The sequence below is a fragment of the Mixophyes fleayi genome, chromosome 9 (assembly GCF_038048845.1).
Source record: "Mixophyes fleayi isolate aMixFle1 chromosome 9, aMixFle1.hap1, whole genome shotgun sequence".
Classification (NCBI taxonomy): Eukaryota; Metazoa; Chordata; class Amphibia; order Anura; family Limnodynastidae; genus Mixophyes; species Mixophyes fleayi.
In genome coordinates this window covers 11,601,379-11,624,959 of record NC_134410.1, presented here as the reverse complement: position 1 = coordinate 11,624,959, position 23,581 = coordinate 11,601,379, and the positions used below count along the sequence as shown (strand labels likewise).

At 41.1% G+C, this 23,581-nt stretch overlaps 3 protein-coding genes across 3 annotated transcripts in view; all 3 read left to right on the top strand.

Annotated features, from left to right (window-relative positions):
• LOC142101929 (butyrophilin subfamily 1 member A1-like) overlaps positions 1-23,581 on the top strand; it is a 113,789-nt gene that overhangs the window by 65,899 nt on the left and 24,309 nt on the right. The window lies entirely within an intron of this gene.
• On the top strand, positions 7,733-9,129 carry LOC142101427 (carbohydrate sulfotransferase 4-like). The gene has a single exon (XM_075185887.1). The coding sequence runs from the start codon at positions 7,892-7,894 to the stop codon at positions 9,071-9,073; it is 1,182 nt and encodes a 393-aa protein (XP_075041988.1). The 5' UTR covers positions 7,733-7,891; the 3' UTR covers positions 9,074-9,129.
• On the top strand, positions 18,616-20,055 carry LOC142101426 (carbohydrate sulfotransferase 4-like). The gene has a single exon (XM_075185885.1). It carries the CDS (start codon positions 18,616-18,618, stop codon positions 19,786-19,788), a length of 1,173 nt encoding a protein of 390 aa, XP_075041986.1. The 3' UTR covers positions 19,789-20,055.

Sequence of the window (23,581 nt, the reverse complement as noted above, 5' to 3'; positions counted from 1 at the left end):
TTTTGTGTCCTATTTTAAATTTTTTCTTATCTTGTGTGTTATGTTATCAGAAGGGTACTATAACTAAGGTTACCAAAATAACTTATGTGAATGTTTTTCTCTGGTTCATAAACACAGAACTGATGTGTGTGCAGGCCCATGGTGTGTCTAGAAGAGACGGGCACAGCGGTCAGTCTCACCTGATGACATCTCTGGCTGTAATGACTCAGGGTTTGATGCAGACTGAGCTGTAGATAACACTGAGCATCATTTACAAAGCGCACTGGATGCGCATCGCAAATGCCTTGGTTTTGTACCAGTCTGCCGAGACTCCACAAAGCTCACATCAAGGTGCATCTTTTCTCCGGTCTCAGTAATGACTTAAACTAAGCATGAGAGTGAGTGGACATTGGAACTGTCTTTATTAGATGTGGCCTAATTTGTTTGTTTGAAGGTTTATTTTACTTTGGACAAAGTGCACCTAGATATGCCCCTCTCATACCGCAGGGCACCTAGATATGCCCCTCTCATACCACAGGGCACCTAGATTTGCCCCTCTCATACCACAGGGCACCTAGATATGCCCCTCTCATACCACAGGGCACCTAGATTTGCCCCTCTCATACCACAGGGCACCTAGATTTGCCCCTCTTATACCACAGGGCACCTAGATATGCCCCTCTCATACCACAGGGCACCTAGATATGCCCCTTTCATACCACAGGGCACCTAGATTTGCCCCTCTAATACCACAGGGAACCTATATATACCCTCTTATACCACAGGGCACCTAGATATGCCCCTCTCATACCACAGGGCACCTAGATATGCCCCTCTCATACCACAGGGCACCTAGATATGCCCCTCTCATACCACAGGACACCTAGATTTGCCCTTCTCATACCACAGGGCACCTAGATATGCCCTCTTATACCACAGGGCACCTAGATATGCCCCTCTCATACCACAGGGCACCTAGATATGCCCCTCTCATACCCCAGGGCACCTAGATATGCCCCTCTCATACCACAGGGCACCTAGATTTGCCCTCTTATACCACAGGGCACCTAGATATTCCCCTCTCATACCACAGGGCACCTAGATATGCCCCTCTCATACCACAGGGCACCTAGATTTGCCCCTCTCATACCACAGGGCACCTCGATATGCCCTTATACCACAGGGCACCTAGATATGCCCCTCTCATACCACAGGGCACCGAGATATGCCCCTCTAATACCACAGGGCACCTAGATATGCCCCTCTCATACCACAGGGCACCTAGATTTGCCCCTCTCATACCACAGGGCACCTAGATTTGCCCCTCTCATACCACAGGGCACCTAGATATGCCCCTCTCATACCACAGGGCACCTAGATATGCCTCTACCATACCACAGGGCACCTAGAGATCTTCATCTCCACCAAACTGCAACTAGAAGGCTCAAGATGCAGCTGTTAACCTAAAGGATGTGACAAACTTGCCCTCTCCACCCCTTTAACTCATGTCAATAATCTCGACCTCTAAGATAAGATCTTGTTTTTGCTACAGTCCCCATAACTCGCAGCACTACTCAATGCGGGTTATACTCACATTTGCGATGACCACAATCCCGACAATGACATTGACGGGTGTGTAATATGTTTTAGGAACGGCTAAACACATTACACAACCCTGGGGTCCTCGCATTGGCCCCTTAATAGCATATATCTAACAGACGCGCTTCCGAGTGACGTCAAGGTCACTGACGTTATTGTCTCATGACGGAATTGTTGACAGTCTTTTTTTTTTAGGAAGTCGTAACTGAGTGCAGGTCTGCATTACACCATTAGGAATTTTCCTGACGATGTCACTGGTGTCGGGATTCTCGTCGTCGCTAGCATCTACCCCACCCACTCAATACTTTGCAAGGATCACCCTCATTTTTTCCAGTAGCTGATGCAAATTTCTGCTTATCCACAAATGCTGTCGTCTTGCTCCTAAGCAGTTGGGCAGAAATCATGATGCATTTGTGGAGATCAAGGCACTCGGCACAGCCAAAGACAATGTTTGCACTGCACATCAGACTTTACACAATGGGTGCAATTTAAAGTGTAGTTTATACATGAAAATTATTGTTGATCGTCCACATTGGATGCAGGATGGTTAATATTTTCCTGCTCATTCAATAAACGGGTTACCAGAACCAGGTCTATTACAGTTGCAGCCATATAGGAGAAGATATTACCTATTATATACCTATAATAAAACGTGATTATGCTGCTGTTATTTTTCAGTGCAGCCCATATAACTTCTAAGGTGAGAAGCAGCTTCTTGCAAGGAAGTATCAGCTCATTCTTTAATGGTATCATTATATGTGCAACATCATGCTGTGCATTACTTAGCTCAGGTTTCCCTAAACCTAATCCTCCGGGCACCCTAACAGTGCATGTTTTCCATATCTCTTTGCTGGAGCACAGGTGTATTCATTACTGACTGACGCATTGTAACAGATCTACAAGTGTTATAATTATTTCACTTGTCACCAGGAAAACCTGCACTGTGAGGGGGGTTATGAGGACTGGGTTTGGGAAACTGTGACTTAGCTGAATAATACACATTAAAATAACATAACATATAACATGTAGATATGTAACGCAACATGTCCATCGTGCTCTCTTTCACCTCCTCCCCCCTCCTGCAGGAGGCTGTTATATTAGTAGGGAGGAGCTCCTTTAACTCAGCAGGCAGAGTTTGAGTGACAGCACGGCAGCCTTCCTTTCCAGAAAAGCATAGTGTGGATTGGTGAACTCATACGCATGTTTCAAGTGGCTGGAGAGCTGAATTCTTTGACCCCCAAAATATATATGAAGTCTTGTAATTTTGTCCTTGTCTGTATCAGAAAAGGGCCCCAAAATCAAAGCAAATCAGTCCAAGTTATTGTTAAGCTCCCAATATGTAATATATTGAAATGTAATATAAAACCCCAATATGAATATTAAACTCAAAAAGTAAAGTTTGTGCCCATTGATACATAATAATCACAATTAGCAGCACATATTTACACCAGAGCTTCAGGAGACATAAACGAGCTGCCTGTTATGTGTATCGGAGATGCTGCTTAGTTTAAATAGTCCCCATCTTTAAATGGGCATGTTCCACTTACATGTGCACACTACTAATATAAGTAACTTGTGCTTGCACAACCTCGACCTGTCTGTCTAGCCGTATGGGGTGGTTCATGTTCTGCCTAACTCAAAAAACTGCAGATTTGTGCGACCTGCTAAATAATTGCCCACATCCAAATTAATCTACCATTCTAAATCAACATCAGCTACTCTCCCCAAATTGAATAGCCCTTACTTTCATTCATTTCATTGGACTAAAGCTCCCAGGGTTCATTGCTGGATCATTCAAAGTTACAGCAACACAACTCATATGTTCTGCGCTGGCAGTGAGGAGGGAGATGTGGAGCTGCAGCGGAACACTCAGGAGATATCCAGATCTGGGCCCCCTCTCTGACAGCGCCCCCTGTGCCACTGCAGAGGACATGCAGCCTGTACATCCTGCTCGCTGTACCCTATGGCCAGCTCACTACAGTAAGCAGAAGAGCCATAAAGGTCTAGTGTTAAGCTAGGTACACAATACTGTGTTTTCAGACGATTATTGGGCCAATCAGACCATAAACCACCGTTGGCCCAATGTCACAGTAGTGTGTACGCTCCAATGATGAACAATTATAATTTCAAAGCACATAATATCATTGAACGAGATTCTTAAACTGAACTAAAATTCTCGGTCAACGATGGAACGTTGTCATTCCAACTCGGTAGTGTGTAGGCATAAGCTGGTTTTGCCCCCTACTTGGGCAGCATTCAGATTAATAGCGAGAGGGGTTAATAGACACAGTAAGTGCAACCCCCCCCCCCAAACCCCCGTACCCGCTGACATGTCCCAAAGCTGGAGCTCTGAGATTGAAATGCACTGAGCTCAGCAAATCTCACTGGAGTGAGGTAAGGTGGTTCTGTATCTCTCCATGGACTAAGGAGAAAGCTCTGACATCTTCCAAGGAAACTGCCCTCCTCTCTGCTGAGTCTGCACTGATTCTCTACAAACTTCACTCATACATTATGTTCATAACTTACAAATACTATACATTAAGACTGACACTAAGGCTCCTCTGTTCCGTGCTCTTCAGCCCCCTCACCTTGTATGAGACCTGAGAGTTATTGTTGGAGAACAGGTGTACTGCTCAGGAGAGAGTTGCAGAGTCCCAAGCTTTTCAACCGATGGTTATGAGAGATGCAGGGCACAGATCTGAAGGTAAATCGTGTATAGTGTGTACCCATGAATCGGCTGCTGATCGGGACTTTTTTTTTACTGTCGTTGTAAAAAAAAATGCAAAAACTATTGCATCACTAGAGTTTTCCTGTAGTGTGTACCCAGCCTTAGAGGTGTTAATTTCAGATAAAAGTACAAGGTTGGGCCTGGGAGTCTCATGTTTATTTTAATAGCAAATATCATCCATTGATAAGAGGACAATATGTGCCATATGCTGTGTTTTATTGCTCATGAACAGCTAGGGGAAAATGCTCAACTCTGCTCTCTTTGTAATCACACAAATTCAGGACATTCTTTTCCATATTATGTTATATTTCTGCATGACATTTTTAAAATTTGTAAAAATATAAAATGAATAAGTACAGGTAAAAAGCAAAGCACAGAAAAAGATGTTGGAGGCCAATAATTTGAGAAACTCTGGCCACCTGTTCAGAATTAGCCATTTTTTGTACCACATTGACTATTGCATCATGTGTCACCATAAAATGACTTTTTAAATTGAAACCACAGGAAAATTGCAATAGAATTTAATTGTTGCCAACTATCAATGATTCAATGTTTTGAAATTTGCTTTGTGGTACATTGTCAGTCTCTAAGGAAACAACTCAGAAGATTATACCCCAGAGAGAAACCTGAAATAATAATACATATGGCATCTCAGGTAAGACACTGCTACAACAAGGAGGAAACTATCTGTCGGGAGTTACCACCAAGGGTGCAGCACAGTAGCACAGGTCTCTCCTCTTTCCCCTTAGCCTATTTGAAACTGGCCAATCAGGTGTTGATGCTTTTCCTGTGAATTTCCCATTCATGTGAAAGGGAAGAATATGGATAACTGGAACCAACACTCGCTTGGCAGGTTGAGCAGTTAGAAAAAAATGAAATAGTATGGGACTGCTATACGTTTTACATAGGGCGCATTGCCTGATCCCATGAATGGCCCATTTATTTCATTTTTTTTATCTCAACTATATGAATGTCCCCAAATATAAATTTTTGGGGTTTGTTGGAATTCTCCTTTAAGTATGGTAATAGATAGACCACTATTCCTTATATTTATAGCTACCTACATCGCAGGATAAGTAGTAGCACCTGGCTGCCGTAATGCATAATACATTTTTTGCATGGTTTTATCTAGTCTCTATTGGGGTCATTTACGAGCCGGATTAAATGCAGAGGCGCACTCATTTTGGCTCATTCACTGCTGGATGCATTTGTATATCTTAAGATACATGCAACTTACAATCCAGTGTAAGGAAGTGATTGAGTCAAGATAAGTGTCTCTTGATACGACTGGAGTGAAGATACGGCAGTCGTCACCATCTTCATAATGATAAATATTACCATGTCTTTAAAAAAAAACTCCCTCTAAAAGAAGTAACCAGCACCTTTGTAAAAGCTTGTGCTGGTTCCCATTAAAGCAGGTGGGACCCGAGCTGTGGGGTCTCCCTATCAATCCATCAATCCACTTCCTAAAGTAGTCCAATTGGAATGAAAATAAAGACTTTGAGAGAACGACGAGGACTTGTTACTTGCAGAGCCGCTATGCGTATGAATTGCCTTAGTTGACCTCGAAGCAGTGGCGGAACTACCATTGGTTCAGCAGTTGCGGTGCACTGAGGTCCATGAAGATATTGGGGCCTGCAACACAGCAGATGTAGAGGGTCGGAACTAGCCGTGTGCCCCCGTTTCCCTCCTCCTCTCCTCCCGGCTTCCCTGCATCAGGGCCCAAATAAAAAACAGCCAATCAGAGCGGTCTTCCCACGCTCCAGCTGATAACATTCAAACCGCGTGTTATTTTCTTCACAAAAGAAGATTATGGATTTTGGTAACTAGTAGAGAGGTAAAAGAGGATGTTTAAAAAATAGATATTTGTTCTGTGTGTTTCCATTACTTTTACGTACTTGTGGAATTTCATGTTCCAGGGGATGAGGAAAAAAGTGATTCAAGTGCTAGCCTAGGGGTATATGGCTCAGATTTCATCAGTTAATGTTGGGATGTGAGTTTAAATATTTTGATAAACTTATGAGCCAATATCCCATATTTATATTGTGCTACCTTTATTTAGGCTTTTATTGGGAAGAATTTGTAGTAATTTTTGTGCTTTCATATAGTATATTTATTTTGCCATAAAATGGGTCCCGTTAAAAATACAGTGTGAGGCCAAGTCCGGGCATGTTTGTTTTCTTTCCTAATTTGTTTAATCATTTATTATTGGTTGACAATAAATCTGTTTAAAAGTCAGATTTTAGCTAACAGTGCTATCAATCATAATAAGGTACTGTCATATAACTTCACAATCTCTAAATAAATCAATTAAATGTTTAATAACTGTCAGTTTAGCTCTCGTGGTGAAGGAAGGTTACAGAGGGACTTATAGCTAAATTTAATCATGTGATATTGTAACATTCTGTGTACATTCGGCCTGTGCCCACAATTTTCCTTTTGCATATAAATCATACCTTTTCTCCCCATCCCTGATACAGACAATGTCAGGAAGCGAGTACACTGCACGCTATGGGAAGGACAACACAGCTTAACAGCGCTGAGTTCCTTCAGCTACAAACGCAGAAGCATTTGACAACAGCCATAGTCAATAACTCACTACAAGGAAAGCTTCCCCGTGATAGTGCTTTAGATGCTGAGCTGAAAAGGCTTATCCTACAATGATGCGCTCCAAACAGGGTGAAACAGTTTGTCTGTATGTGTAATTTTGTCTCTAACATATTTCTATCATTCTGTAAATACTCAGCAGGTAAAACAGTAACTTGAAATGCAGCCATGTGAATCATATTCTCAAAAGTAAACATAAAGTTGTATAAATAATTTTAATTTAATCCTACATCTAAATTCTTGCTCATAATATCTACATATTAAATAATTGGGAAGGAAGGGATTAAGCATATAGAACATAAGGGATATATGTTTACTACAGTTTTTTTCTGGTATAACAAGAATGGAAACCAATCACCCATCACAGAAATTTACCTCATCATAGACATACGGAACTCTTTACAACCTCAATTCGTTAAGCCCACCCCTCTCCTACATAAACACTGTACATGTGTTACCAAAGCCTTGTAGGGTGCAGTAATATGATCCTTCTGATCATTTTATTGATTGTGTATCTGTCTCATTTCGTCATTTATGGTCCTAATGGGTGTGGAGCCCATAAGGACCAAAAGTCTACAATAGATTAGAGAATCGTCAAAAGCAATGACACAGTGGACACTGAAGGTACAGTATTTGCTTGCCTTAAATAGTATTTATAGAATTAGAATGATCATGTTGGTTAATCCTTGTCTTTAGTTTAGAATTTTAAGAGTCTACTATGGTTTATGTGACATTGTAACAAGTTTTGTCTGCTAATAAGTTTACTAATTCTTACTTTTATTTCTGTTTTTTCCACTCCACAAAATCTTGCATTTTAATTTTAGTTTCTTCTCCGCTTCTATTCTGCTAATCTTTTCCCCTCATGATATTCTCTGTATTGATGATCTTTTCTGATTGTTTTTCTTTTATGCCTTCACTTCTCTGATTCCCCTTCCTTCTTCTCTTCTTCTTTCTTTAATCCCTAATTTCTAGCTGACCATGTCTCCACGCCGGAAGTTAGTTTTCTTATTACTCTTCATGCCTTTAATGCTTCTCTATCTCTCTCAATTTCTCTCCAACAAATCTCCCTCATACTCCTTCTCCCCTTCTGCCTCTCTGAAACCAAACTCTGTCCATGTCCTTGTTGTCTCTTCTTGGAGATCTGGCTCTTCTTTCCTTGGACAGATCTTTAACCACCACAGTGATGTCTTTTACCTCTTTGAACCTGGACATCCCATCTGGATGAAGTTTCAAGAAGAGAGTGCAGAGCTGCTACATTACCCTGTGAGAGATGTCCTACACTCTCTCTTCACCTGTGATGTGTCACCCCTCCGGCAGTATCTTTCTAACGGTGGAAAGCGCACCAGTGATTTCCGTTTCTTTGCAGAAAGTCGAGCTCTCTGTACCCCTCCAGCTTGCTCAACCTTTAGTTCTTCTGAAGGCTATGAACGCTACAACTGTTTCCAAAGTTGTAGAAACACTCCCCTTGATAAAATGGCAGAGGTTTGTGGGACATACAGTCATGTGGTCATGAAAACTGTTAGAATCCTGGATATTTCTGTCCTTCTTCCACTTTTTCGAGACCCTGCCCTTGATCTGCGGATTCTTCATCTCGTGAGGGACCCTCGAGCTGTTGCCTTATCAAGAAAATCTTTTTCTCTTCGTACTGAGGACCAGATTCTTCTAAAGAATGAAGGAAATTATAAGAAAGAAGACATCACAATAGGTAGGGTCATGGCAAAGATTTGCAAATCCCAGGTGGCCATTAATAAAGTGGCCAGAACAGCTCAGGCCCTTCATGGACGCTATATGGCTATACGTCACGAGGACTTGACGATCAATCCAATTCAAACTCTAAAGCAAATTTATAAATTTTCTGGGCTTCATCTAACTAAGGATCTGAAACAATGGATTTACAATGTTACCCATGAGGAGATTCAAGGGAAACATGGTTTCATGACATTCTCAAAAGTGTCTTCGAATGTTATCCAAAGGTGGAGAACTGCTCTGGATTTCAACTCAGTTACGGAGATTCAACAGGGCTGCAAAGAGGCCATGGATTTGTTCGGTTATTTGCCAATGAGATCCAAACATGAGCAGAAAAATATAAATGTTAAAGGTGTAAAGGATGAATGGTACCAAAGAGACAGTCAACCAAATGAACCAAGTGATCGGGTATGAAAGAGATTGCATATGATTGAAGTGAAATATTAGACAAAGCACATGAATGTCATCTAAAAAGACAGTTCAGATCTACACACAAAACATGTTATTTATGTAACGTATTGTTAGTAGCTAAGGATATTATCATGTGAACGTTAGAACATAAAATGTGGAAAGATGTATTACTTATTTGAAACCACATAAAATGACCCATATATACACAAATGGACCAGAAACTTGCTCCATGGTGGAGAGTATCCACGTATGCCCTGACCCATAGAAGTAACAGCAATTGTAGAGATATTCTGCTCTGTGTAGCTTGTGCACTGCCAGGGTTAGATAATGTAGATGTCGTCTTGTGATCAGTGAGTCTGCTTTCAATTCAATGTGGATTAGAAGCGTTTATTATGTAATATAAACAGTTTTACAAAGTTTACAAATATTAAAATGTTATTTAATCAGCTGTGGAAAATAAATATGATGTGTAAGTGAATAAGAGGATAATTTGAGATGACTGAGTAATATAAATGTACATTATTGTGATTTCTATGATTTACTAATGAAATAGGTTATTGTATCTTTGTACATGAATGCACAGGAACGCCTTGTAAAGTCTGCATGAAGTGTCACAAAGGCACAAGGACACAATTGTGAGAAAAATGTTTTTGTGTCTTATTTTATGTTTTTGCTTATCTTGTATCTTATGCTGTCAGAAGGGAACTATAACTAAGGTTACCAAAATAACTTATGTGAATGTTTTTCTCTGGTTCATTAACACAGAACTGATGTGTGTGCAGGCCCACTGTGTGTCTAGAAGAGACGGGCACAGCCAGGGCCGCCTTCAGAAATTATGGGGCCCAGTACGGCCCCCCCCTCCCGATGAGCGCCCCCCCGGGCCCCCACCCCTTGATGAGCGCCCCCCCCCCGGCAACACATACTTACCTGGGGGCCCGCTGTCTTGCAGTCTGCTCTCCGCTACTCTGTCTTCAGCCTGGCTGTCACGGTGACAGCCAAGCTGAAGACAGAGTAGCGGAGAGCAGACTGCAAGACAGCGGGCACCCAGGTAAGTATGTGTTGCACTGTTGTACCGGGCCTCCTGGTGAGCCCGGGCCCGGTACAACAGTACCCCCTGTACCCCCCTGATGGCGGCCCTGGGCACAGCAGTCAGTCTTACTGATGACATCTCTGGCTGTAATGACTCAGGGTTTGATTCAGACTCTCTGATCTGTAGATAACACTGGGCCTCATTCACAAATCTCACTGAATGCCCAGACTCCCTTCCAAACAGCTCCCATCAGGGTGCCACCTATTCTCTGGTCTCGGGAAGCACCACGCAACCAAGAAGCCCACCCAAGACTGCGGGAGATGAAAAACATCTAAATTTCCCATGAACCTCCAGCCTACTTCCATTTTAGAAACACTACTGCATTACAGGAAACATTACCATTTTTCTTTTAAAACACTGATTGGTTTTGCCTCAATAATGGCTTCTATCCTATTTTCTTTTATGGTATCCTGTGGGAGTTCATTGTATCCAGAGAATTTTTTGGGAGGTTCAATCATGATTTTTATACAGTGGTGTTGATAAAGAAATTTTCTTGTAAGCATATAGTGCACAAGGGAGATGGTGGTGTGAAGCACAATATTGAGGATATTTCATTCCCACTTTCCCCGCTGGCTATCAGGAAACCTTCAGTTTGATCTTGGAATATCTCTGGGACTTCTACTATATGTTGACAGACCAATATTGAATGTATTACACCATTATATTGTATTTTCATTTTACGTGTTCTCTGGTATGCCTGTGAGAATATGAGCGAGGACATCTACTCATCTCTATGTATATGACCCTGAGCGCTTTGTGTACGTATAATTTTTTTCCAATGGCTTAAACTAATCATGAGAGTGAGTGGAGATTGGAACTGTCATTATTCGATGTGGCCTTATTTGTGTATTTGAAGGTTAATTTCACATTGGGCAAAGTGCACCTAGATATGCCCCTCTCATACCACAGGACACCTAGATATGCCCTCTAATACCACAGGACATCTAGATATGCCCCTCTCATACCACAGGACACCTAGATATGTCCTTTTTGAAAACACATCGGACGACCGATGGTTAATTTTTTTCTGCTCATTCAATAAACGGGTTACCACAACCAGGTATATTACAGTTTCAGTCATATAGGAGAGAATATTATCCATAATATATCTATTATAAAAACGTGATTATGCTGCTGTTATTTTTCAGTGAAGCCCATATAACTTCTAAGGTGAGAAGCAGCTTCTACAAGGAAGTATCAGCTCATTCTCTCATGGTATCATTATATGTGCAACAGAGTACCTATACTCACAGAAAAAGTTTAGTCCAGCAGTGAAGTGGTTAAAAAGCAAGTAAAACCATTATTAGTCATTAATATATGTTATAGGCTGTGTATTACTCAGCTCAGGGTTTCCCAAACCCAGTCCTCAGGGCACCCTAACAGTGCAGATTTTCCATATCTTCGTGCCATCTGTCACACATTGTAACAGATCCACAGGTGGTATAATTATTTAACTTGTCACCAGGAAAACCTGCACTGTTAGGGGGTTATGAGGACTGGGTTTTGGAAACGCTGACTTTGCTGATTAATACACATGAAATAACTGGAATGTTTCTGAGTACCTAAATATGTTCATTGTGCTCTCTTGCACCCCTCTGCAGGCAGGGCCGTCTTTCCGACTGGGCACGATGGGCAGTTGCCCGGGGGCCCAGTGGACAAGGGGGCCCAAGGCAGGACTCCTATAAAAAACAGAAAAAGAACAAAATAATAAAAAAAAACAACTTACCTTTTGCGGTCACCTGACCGTACAGGTCAGGTGACGATCCGGCTCACTCCTTGGTCCCCTGTTTCCGTGATGCGCTTGCAGGGAATGTAAGGCGTAATGATGTCATCACGCCCAACATTCACTGCGAGCACAGCATGGAGGAGCACAGAACAGCAACGAAGAACAGAAGAGGATTCGACTCGAAGAACAGGGCAATTGAAAGGAAAGTTAATGGGGATTTAAAAAAAAAAAAAAGTGATATATATATATATATATATATATATATATATATAATTTTTCTTTACACACACACATATATATATGTATATATAACTTTTTTTTACATATATATATATATATATATATATATATATATATATATATATATATATATATAGGGGCCCCGGTGCACTACTTTGCCCGGGGGCCCATAATGTTGTTAAGATGGCCCTGTCTGCAGGAGGCTGCCATATTAGGAGGGAGGAGCTCCTTTAACTCAGCCGGCAGAGTTTGAGTGACAGCACGGCAGCCTTCCTTTCCAGAAAAGCACAGTGTGGATTGGTGAACTCATACGCATGTTTCAAGTGGCTGGAGAGCTACATTCTTTGACCCCCAAGATATATATGAAACCTTGTAATTTTGTTCTTGTCTTCATCAGAAAAGGGCCCCAAACCCAAAACAAATCAGTCCAAATTTCAGCTCCCAGAACAATGTAATTTATTAAAATGTTATATAAACCCCCAATATGAATATTAACCTCAAAAGTAAATATTACGCCCATTGATATGTGATGATCACAATTACCAGCACATATCTTTACACCAGAGCTTCAGGAGACATAAACGAGCTGCCTGTTATGTGTATCGGAGATGCTTCTTAGTTTAAATAGTCCCCATCTTTAAATGGGCATATTCCACTTACATGTGCATACTACTACTATAAGTAACTTGTGCTTGCACAACCTCGATCTGCCTGTCTAGCCGTATGGGGTGGCAAGTTCATGTTCTGCATAACTCAATAGTCCGCAGATTTGTGCAACCTGCTAAGTAATTGCCCTCAATTCAAAACCACATCCAAATTAATCTACCATTCTAAATTTACATCAGCTAATCTCCCCGAATTGATTAGCCCTTACTTTCCAATTAAATCTAGAAAATGCTCTCCAAATATCAGCTACCAGGGTTCATTGTTGGATCATATAAAGTAATTATCCAAAGATATAGCAACACAACTCATGTGTTCTATACTGGCAGTGAGGAGGGATATGTGGAGCTGCTCCGGAACACTCAGGAGGTATCCAGATCTGGGCCCCCTCTCTGACAGCGCCCCCGTGCCGCTGCAGAGGACATGCAGCCTGTACATCCTGCTCGCTGTACCCTATGGCCAGCTCACTACAGTAAGCAGAAGAGCCATTCCCTTGGCAGGTTGAGCAGTTAGAAAAGATTGATATAGTATGGTACTGCTACACATTGTATGATCCCATGAATGGCCCATTTATTTCATTTTTTTGTCTCAACTCATTGAATGTCCCCGAAATTAAATTTTTGGGGTTTGCTGGAACTCTTCTTTAAGTATGGTAATAGATAGACCACTATTCCTTATATTTATAGACACCCACATGGCAGGATAAGTAGTACCACAAGGCCGCCGTAATGCATAATACATTTTCTAAATGGTTTTATCTAGACTATATTGGGGTCATTTACAAGCCCCACTAAATGCAGAGGCGCATTCTTTTGAACTCATTCATTGCGAGATGTATTTGTAAATCTTAAGATGCAAGCAACTTACAATCCAGTGTAAGGAAGCGATCAAGTCAAGATAAGTGTCTCTTGATGCAATTGGAGTAAAGATACTGCAGTCATCATCATCATCATATTGATAAATACTGCCATGTCTTTAGTGGGTTTAAAAAAATGAACAAATTTAACAATGCCCCTCTCCCTCTAAAATAAGTAACCAACACCTTTGCTAAAGTCTGTGCTGGTTACCACTAAAGCAGGGGGGGGGGGGCGAGCTGTGGGGTAGCCCTATCAATCGATAAGAAATCTGTGGTAGGATGGACCACCTATTCCACTCTGTCTGTTGCTGCTGGAAACCGGCTGGGCTTACTTTGCCACCGTTCCCTTTCATTATCCCAAATGCGCCCTCTTGGCGCAGTAGGAGGGGCTTACAAATGCTGCCACCACTGGACCTTACCGGTATCCAGTACCGGGTTTCTTCTGGGTAACTGAAGCTGCGAGTGTACCCTGTTACTCTTGTACCTGGGCTGGTACTCCTGACCTCTTCCTATAGATCAGGGTTGCTGTGGATGGATCCCCCCTGGCCTATCACACTGACCAGGGCTGCAGGGTAGCAGGCAGAGTGGTGGTACCGGAAAAGCTGGGTCCAACCTCAGAAACCGCCGGAGAATGGATAAGATTTAGGGTCTAATCTTCAGGTCACAGGAATACAGCAATATTGAAGATATTTTCAAGCAGGTCTTTGAAGCAAGTGATGTTTGTTTGCTCTCACACTGGTTGGAGGTACCAGTGATCAGGTCAGATGAAACAAGAAGAAGAAGTTTTCAATACAAGCCAGTGCCTTTTATACAGTTTGGACGCAGGCTATTTTTAGAATCAGGAAGCAATGTGTTTACACAAATATGGATTTACATGCATTGCAAAGCCATCAATATTTACACTTAGCTATCAAATTCTAGAGATACTGTGATGTCCTGCATCACATGCTGTTTACGATGTTCAGAAAGGATTGAACACTCTGACAAAAGGCCACACAGTAACAACCCCCTGCTGGGTCATTGGCCAGAGCAGGCAATTGACACTTCATCACAAAACTTAGTTAGCAAATCCTGCTATCAGACTCCCTCCCCATATGCCTAATTGGAGGTTTCCACTAGCAACCTTACAAGTCCCAAACAATGGCACTGCCATACAAAATACATCCCAATACACAAAAGACCTCCATCCACAAAGGCTCATTGTATCAGATATATACATCAGAAATAAAGCATTTCCTTTAGAAAGATTAAAACAGAAAAAAAGGATTTTCTACCCTGGTCTCAGAAAAAATGATTTCCTGTATAAAAATATACACAATATAAAAAATAAGTGCTTATGCAATTATATAAATAAGCGCCCTGCGCTATTTCCTTTAAATAAATTTATACCAGAAGTTATTTATCAGTGATTCAGTCACAGAATCTTTTTTTTAGTCCTAAAGTAGTCCAATTGGAATGAAACTAAAGACCCTGGGAGAACGACCAGGAGTTGCTACTTGCAGAGCCGCTATTCATAGGTATTAACTTAGTTGATCTTGTGGGGTCTGTGACCGGATGGGCTTACTTCTCCAACCGGTCTGTAGGGGGAAAAAGGATGAAGGGATGTTCTTCCTGCAGAGTTTACATGGGTTTCTGTTTCACCATCAGTTACCGACTGTTACTGACCATTCCTACAGGTGTCACCTTGTCACCAGATACTTGCCGACTGCGACTGCCAATTGCACAATAGTTGTAGGAGAATTCCTTCAACAGCACCTAGAACCACATACTTCTGCATAGCTCTTTGCTGTGGGCTGACTGGTACCTCCTGATCTCTGACTATGAATCAGGACTGTTGGGTAGTGGGCAGAGTGTTGACACATAGATGCTGGGTTTAACACAGGTCAGCCGGGGAACAGATTAGAGTGTAAACTCTTATCTGTTGGTCACAGGATACAGCAGGTAGTTTCAGGTAGAATCTTCAAGCAGTGATGTTTTATTGCTCAAGAGTCCTGACAAGGACAGTTACACACTGGTTTGAGGTACTAGCGATCTCCAGAAATTCAGATGGTATAAAACAATATATGGTGAAATTGGGCTCTTTTCATACAGATTCTAACACACGTTGGCAGTGGGTAACCCAGCGCTCTTTCAAACTGGCATCACAATGTCTGAGATATTATATTGACTGTTCACCATGAGGATTTAAATGCAATTTAAACATTAAACAAAATTTACATCAATCTGTGGTTTCCTAAATTACTTGAATCCTGTCTCTTCAAGATATAGGAAACCTAACAGCAAGTCTATGGACCCCCTCCTGTAAATTCAGGCTGAAGGATGGTAAGACACAAATTAATTGGTCTAATTAGCATAAGGGACCTCCTTTAGGAAGAGTTACAAAAAACAAATTTCTTCCAACATGGCATATCCTTACATTTCCAATCCAAATATAAAACAAAATATAAAAAAGTCAGCACATTTGCAATGATATACAGTGGCGCACTTCTGCACTAATTGAGATAAATATCTACAATAAGTTATTTCTACGTGATCTATCCACATTATAAACAACCAATCAGAACGGTTTTCCCACGCTCCGGCCAATAACATACAAGCCGCAAGTTCTCGCCATATGCTCAGGTATTTATTGCATTCCCATTGGACTTAAAAGAAGATTCCCTATGGTTTTTGGAAACTAGTAAATAGGTAGAAGAGGATTTTTAAAAATAAATTTTGTTCTGTGTGTTTTCATTACTATTAGGTACTTTTGTGGAATTCTTTTCTCCAAGGGGAGTTGTCAAGGGGTTGAGGGAAAAGTGATTGAAGTCCTAGCCTAGGGGCATGTGGCTCAGATGTTATCAGTTAATGTTGGGATGTGAGTTTAAATATTTTGATAAACTTATGAGCTAATATTCCATATTTATATTGTGCTTCCTTTATTTAGGTTTTTACTGACATTAAATAGTAGTCCTTCTTGCTTTCATATAGTAAATTTATATTGCCATAAAATGGGTCAACTTAAAAATACAGTGTGAGGCCAAGTGTGGGGATATCTGTTTTCTTTCCTAATTTGTTTAATCATTTATTATTATTGGTTGACAATAAATCTGTTTAAAAGGCAGATTTTAGCTAACAGTGCTATCAATCGTACTAAAGTACTGTCATATAACTTCATAATCTCTAAAGAAATTTATTAAATAAATTATCCCCCTCCTAACCGACCTCCTTCCAGCCTCCCACCTACCGCCCTCCCTATCATGCCCTCCTCCTACCTCCCTTATCATCATTCTCCTCTCCCCCCCCTCTCCGTCTCTGCCTCCGTTCTCCCCCTTTCCTCCTCCTACCCTGGCGTCTCTGTCCGTCCTACCCTCCCCTTAGATTGTACGCTCCTTTGAGCAGGGCCTCCTCTCCTCCTGTTCTCCACCACCTTAACTCTGCTCTCCAGCTCCTTGTCTCCTCCGTGAGGTCCTCCCGCTCTTCTACCCTTCTAGCTACCCCGCTGGGGGCTCTCACCTCTCATCTAGCTGTACATTGAGCTTCCGAGTTACTGTGCTTTTTGTTAACTGTACCGTGCTGTCTCACCCTGTATTGTGTTTCTGTCTGTCCCTGTTCGGCGCTACGGATACCTAGTGGCGCCTTATAAATAATAATTAATAATAATAATAATTAAATGTTCAATAACTGTCAGTTTAGCTCTTGTGGTGAATGGTAAACTTAAGGAAGATTACAGAGGGACTAATAGTCTAATACCTAAATGTAGACATGTGATATTGTAACATTCAGTGTACATGCAGCCTGTGCCCACAATTTTCTTTTTTCATATAAACAAACGCATTTGACAACAGACATAGTCAATAACTCAATACAAGGGAAGGCTCCCCTTGATAGTGCTTTAGATGCTGAGCTAAAATGCCTTATTCTACAACGATGAGCTCCAAACAGGGTGAAACAGTTAGTCTGTATGTGTAATTTTGTTTATAACATATTTCTATCATGCTGTAAATACTAATAATATTTATTTAATGCTACACCTAAATTCTTGCTCATATTATCTACATATGAAATAATTTGGAAGAGAAGGGACATTAGGAATATAGGACATAGACAAGGGCAGGCTGGCCTGGAGGGGGCAGAGGTAATCTGCCTCCGGTCTGCTCCCATAGTTGGCTACCTTGGTTTGGGTCACTTCATTTTCTTTCCTTTAAAAGTTTCCTAATAGGCTGCTGAGTCAATTCTTGCCCCCCGGGCTAAAATTTGACAGCCCTCCCCTGGACATAAAAGTTTATAAGATATATATGCTTAAGGCAGGGTTTTCTTGTAAAACCGCTCACTCATCACAGATATTAACTTCATCACAGACATACGGAACTCTTCACAACCTCAATACCTTGAGCCCACCCCTCTCCTACATAAACACTGTACATGTCTTACCAAGCCCTTGTAGGGTGCAGTAACATGAACTTTCTGACCATTTTATTGATTGTGTTTCTTTCTCAGTTCGTTAATGAAAAACTGCAATCTTCGTTTATGGGCGACACGCCCATTAGGACCAAAAGTCTACAATAGATTAGAGAATTGTCAAAAGCAATGACACAGTGGACACTGAAGGTACAGTATTTGATTGACTTAAAAAGTATTTATAGAATTAGAATGATCGTGTTGGTTACTCCTTGTCTTTAGTTTAGAATTGTAAGAGTCTAATATGCTTTATGTGACATTGTAAAAAGTTTTGTCTGCTACTAAGTTTACTAATTCTTATATTTATTTATGTTTTTTCCACTCCACAAATTTTTGCTTTTCAGCTTTAATTTCAGTTTCTTCTCCGCTTCTCTTCTGGTAATCTTTTACCCTCATGATACACTCTGTATTAATGATCTTTTCTGATTGTTTTTCTTTTCAATCTTCCCTCCCTCTCTTATGCCTTAATTTCTTTGATTCCCCTTCCTACTTCTCTTCTTCTTTCTATAATCCCTAAATTCTAACTGACCATGTCGCCACGGCGGAAGTTAGTTTTCTTATTACTATTCATGTCTTTAATGCTTCTCTATCTCTCTCAATTTCTCTCTAACAAATCTCCCTCATACTCCTTCTCCCCTTCTGCCTCTCTGAAACCAAACTCTGTCCATGTCCTTGTTGTCTCTTCTTGGAGATCTGGCTCTTCTTTCCTTGGGCAGATCTTTAACCATCACAGTGACGTCTTTTACCTCTTTGAGCCTGGACATCCCACCTGGATGAAGTTTCAAGAAGAGAGTGCAGAGCTGCTACATTATCCTGTGAGAGATCTTCTACGCTCTCTCTTCACCTGTGATGTGTCACCCCTCCGGCAGTATCTTTCCAATGGTGGAAAGCGCATTGGTGATTTCCGATTCTTTGCAGAAAGTCGAGCTCTCTGTACCCCTCCAGCTTGCTCAGCCTTTAATTCTTCTGACGGCTATGATCGCTACAACTGTTTTCAACGTTGTAGAAACACTCCCCTTGATAAAATGGCAGAGATTTGTGGAACATACAGTCATGTGGTCATGAAAACTGTTAGAATCCTGGATCTTTCTGTCCTTCTTCCACTTTTTCGAGACCCTGCCCTTGATCTGCGGATTCTTCATCTCGTGAGGGACCCTCGAGCTGTTGCCTTATCAAGAAGATCTTTTTCTCTTCGTATTGAGGACCGGATACTTCTAAAGAATGAAGGAAATTATAAGAAAGAAGACATCACAACAGGTAGGGTCATGGCAAAGATTTGCAAATCCCAGGTGGCCATTAATAAAGTGGCCAGAACAGCTAAGGCCCTTCATGGACGCTATATGGCTATACGTCACGAGGACTTGACAATCAATCCGATTCAATCTCTAAAACAAATTTACAAATTTTCTGGGCTTCATCTAACTAAGGATCTGAAACAATGGATTTACAATGTTACCCATGAGGAGATTAAAGGGAAAAATGGTTTCATGACATTCTCAAAAGTGTCTTCGAATGTTATCCAAAGGTGGAGAACTGCTCTAAATTTCAACTCAGTTAACCAGGTACAACAGGGCTGCAAAGAGGCCATGGATTTGTTCGGTTATTTGCCAATGAGATCCATTAATGAGCAGAGAAATATGACTGTTAAAATGATAAAGGATGAATGGTACCAAAGAGACAATCAACCAAGCGATGTGGTATGAAAGAGATTGTGTATGATTGAAATGAAATATTAGACAAAGCACATGAATGTCATCTAAAAAGACAGTTCAGATCTACACACAAAACATGTTATTTATGTAACTTATTGTTAGTAGCTAAGGATATTATCATGTGAACGTTAGAACCTAAAGTGTGGAAAGATGTATTACTTATTTGAAACCACATAAAATGACCCATATATACATGAATGGACCAGAAACTTGCTCCATGCTGGAGAGTATCCACGTATGCCCTGACCCATAGAAGTAACAGCAATTATAGAGATCTTCTGCTCTGTGTAGCTTGTGCACTGCCAGGGTTAGATAATGTAGATGTCGTCTTGTGATCAGTGAGTCTGCTTTCAATTTAATGTGGATTAGTTGCGTTTATTATGTAAATTAAACAGTTTTACAAAGTTTACAAATAATAAAATGTTATTTAATCAGCTGTGGAAATAAATATGATGTGTTACTGAATTAGAGGATAATATGAGATGTCTGAGTAATATAAATATACATTATTGCGGTTTCTATGATTTATTAATGAAATAGGTTATTGTATCATTGTACATGAATGCACAGGAACGCCTTGTAAAGTCTGCATGAAGTGTCACACAGGCACAAGGACACAATTGTGAGAAAAATGTTTTTGTGTTTTATATTATATTTTTGCTTATCTTGTGTCATATGTTGTCAGATTGGGCAAAGCGCACCTAGAGACGCCCTTCTCATACCACCGGGCACCTAGATATGCCCCTCTCATACCACCGGGCACCTAGATATGCCCCTCTCACACCACAGCGCACCTAGATATGCCCCTCTCATACCACAGGGCACCTAGATATGCCCCTCTCATACCACCGGGCACCTAGATATGCCCCTCTCATACCACAGGGTACCTTGATATGCCCTTCTCATACCACCGGGCACCTAGATATGCCCCTCTCATACCACAGGGCACCTTGATATGCCCCTCTCATACCACAGGGCACTTAGATATGCCCTTGTCATACCACCGGGCACCTAGATATGCCCCTCTCATACCACAGGGTACCTTGATATGCCCCTTTCATACCACAGGGCACCTAGATATGCCCCTCTCATACCACAGGGCACCTAGATATGCCCCTCTCATACCACAGGGCACCTAGATATGCCCCTCTCATACCACAGGGCACCTAGATATGCCCCTCTCATACCACAGGGCACCTAGATATGCCTCTCTCATACCACAGGGCACCTAGATATGCCCCTCTCATACCACAGGGCACCTAGATATGCCCCTCTCATGCAACAGGGCATCTAGTGATGCCCCTCTCATATACCAGGGCACCTAGCTATGCCCTTCTCATACCACAGGGCACCTAGATATGCCCCTCTCATACGACAGGGCACCTAGATATGCTCCTCTCATACCACAGGACACCTAGATATGCCCCTCTCATACCACAGGGCACCTAGATATGCCCCTCTCATACCAAAGGGCACATAGATATGCCCCTTTCATACCACAGGGCACCTAGAAATCTTCTTCTCGATCAAACTGGAACTGGAACTCAGAGCTGGTACAAAAGTCCTTTTGCGGAGTGCAAATTGTTAGGTCCTTTCTGCATGGCAAGGGACGCTGCTAAAAAACTTGCCCTCTCCACTCCTTTTATCTCAGGTCAATAATCTTGCTCTCTAAAATGAGCCCTGGGGCCTGATTCATTAAGGATCTTAACTTGAGAAACTTCTTATTTCAGTCTCCTGGACAAAACCATGTTACAATGCAAGGGGTGCAAATTAGTATTCTGTTTTGCACATAAGTTAAATACTGCCTGTTTTTTCATGTAGCACACAAATACTTGATAGCTTATTTGTACACTGAAATTTAAAGTTGATATTTGTGGACTACATGAAAAAACAGTCAGTATTTAATTTATGTGCAAAACAGAATACTAATTTTCACCCCTTGCATTGTAACATGGTTTTGTCCAGGAGACTGAAATAAGAAACTTCTTAATTTAAGTTCCTTAATGAATCAGGCCCCTAGTGTTAAAGGCATAGATTTCTGATGAAAGTACAAGGTTGGGTCTGAAAGTCTCATGTTTATTTTAACAGCAAATACCATCCATTGATAAAAGGACAATATGTGTCATATGCTGTGTTTTATTGCTCATGAACAGCTAGGAAAAATGCTAGACTCTGCTAATTTTGTAACTACACATGATAAGGACATTCTTTTCCTATTATGCTATATTTCTGCATGACATTTTTAAAATTTGTAAAAAAAGATAAAATGAATGAGTGCAGGTAAAAAGCAAAGCACAGAAAAAGATGTTGGAGGCCAATAATTTGAGAAACTTTGGCCTCCTGTTCAGATTTAGTCACTTTTTGTACCACATTAACTGTTGCATCATGTGGCATGGCAAAAATTAATTTTTAAAATTGGAGCCACTAGAAAATTGCAATTAAATTTAATTGGTGTCAACTACCAATGATTGAACATTTTGAAATTTGCTTTGTGGTAGATTGCCAGTCTCTATAAAAACAATGCAGAAGATTACACTCCGGAGAGAAACCTGAAATAATAATATATATGGCATCTCAGGTAAGACACTGCTAGAACAAGGAGGAAACAATCTGTCGAGTGTTACCAACAAGGGTGCAGCACAGTAGCACAGGTCTCTCCTCTTTCCCCTTAGCCTATTTGAAACTGGCCAATCAGGTGTTGATGCTTTTCCTGTGAATTTCCCATTCATATGAAAGTGAAGAATATGGAGAATTAGAACCAACACTCGCTTGGCAGGTTGAGCAGTTAGAAAACAATGAAATAGTATGGGACTGCTATACATTTTACATAGGGCACATTGTCTGATCCCATGAATGGCCCATTTATTTCATTTTTTTGTCTCAACTCACTGAATGTTCCCAAAATTAAATTTTTGGGGTTTATTGGAATTCTTCTTTAAGTATGGTAATAGATAGACCGCTATTCCTTAAATTTATAGATACCCACATAGCAGGATAAGTAGTACCACATGGCCATCATAATGCATAATACATTTTTTAAATGGTTTTATCCAGACTATATTGGGGTCATTTACAAGCCGGACTAAATGCAGAGGCGCATTCTTTTGGGCCCATTCATTGCGAGATGTATTTGTAAATCTTAAGATACATGCATCTTACAATCCAGTGTAAGAAAGCGATCGAGTCAAGATAAGTGTATATTGATGCAACTGGAGTAAAGATACTGCAATCATCATCATCATCATCATCATAATGAAAAATACTGCCATGTCTTTAGTGGGTTTTAAAAACAATCAAATAAAACAATGCCCCCCTCCCTCCCTCTAAAATAAGTAAGCAACTCCTTTGCTAAAGCCTGTGCTGGTTACCATTAAAGCGGGGGTTCTGAACTGTGGGGTCCCCTATCAATAGATTGGGAATCTTTTTTCTTCTGTCCTAAAGTAATGCAATGGGAATGAAACTAAAGACCCTGAGAGAACGACGAGGATTTGTTACTTGTAAAAGTGCTATTCATATGAATTAACAGTTGATCTCGTTGGGTCTGTGACCAGATGGGCTTACTTCTCCAACCGGTCTGTAGGGGGATAAAGGATGAAGGGATGTTCTTCCTGCAGAGTTTACCTGGGTTTCTCTTTCACCATCAGTTACCGACTGTTACTGACCAACTGCCGACTGTGTTTGCCAACTGCGCAATAGTTGTAAGAGAATTCCTTCAACGGCGCCTAGAACCGCTTACTCCTGGATAGCTAATATAGCTGCTGCAGTGACTCCTTGCTGTGGGCTG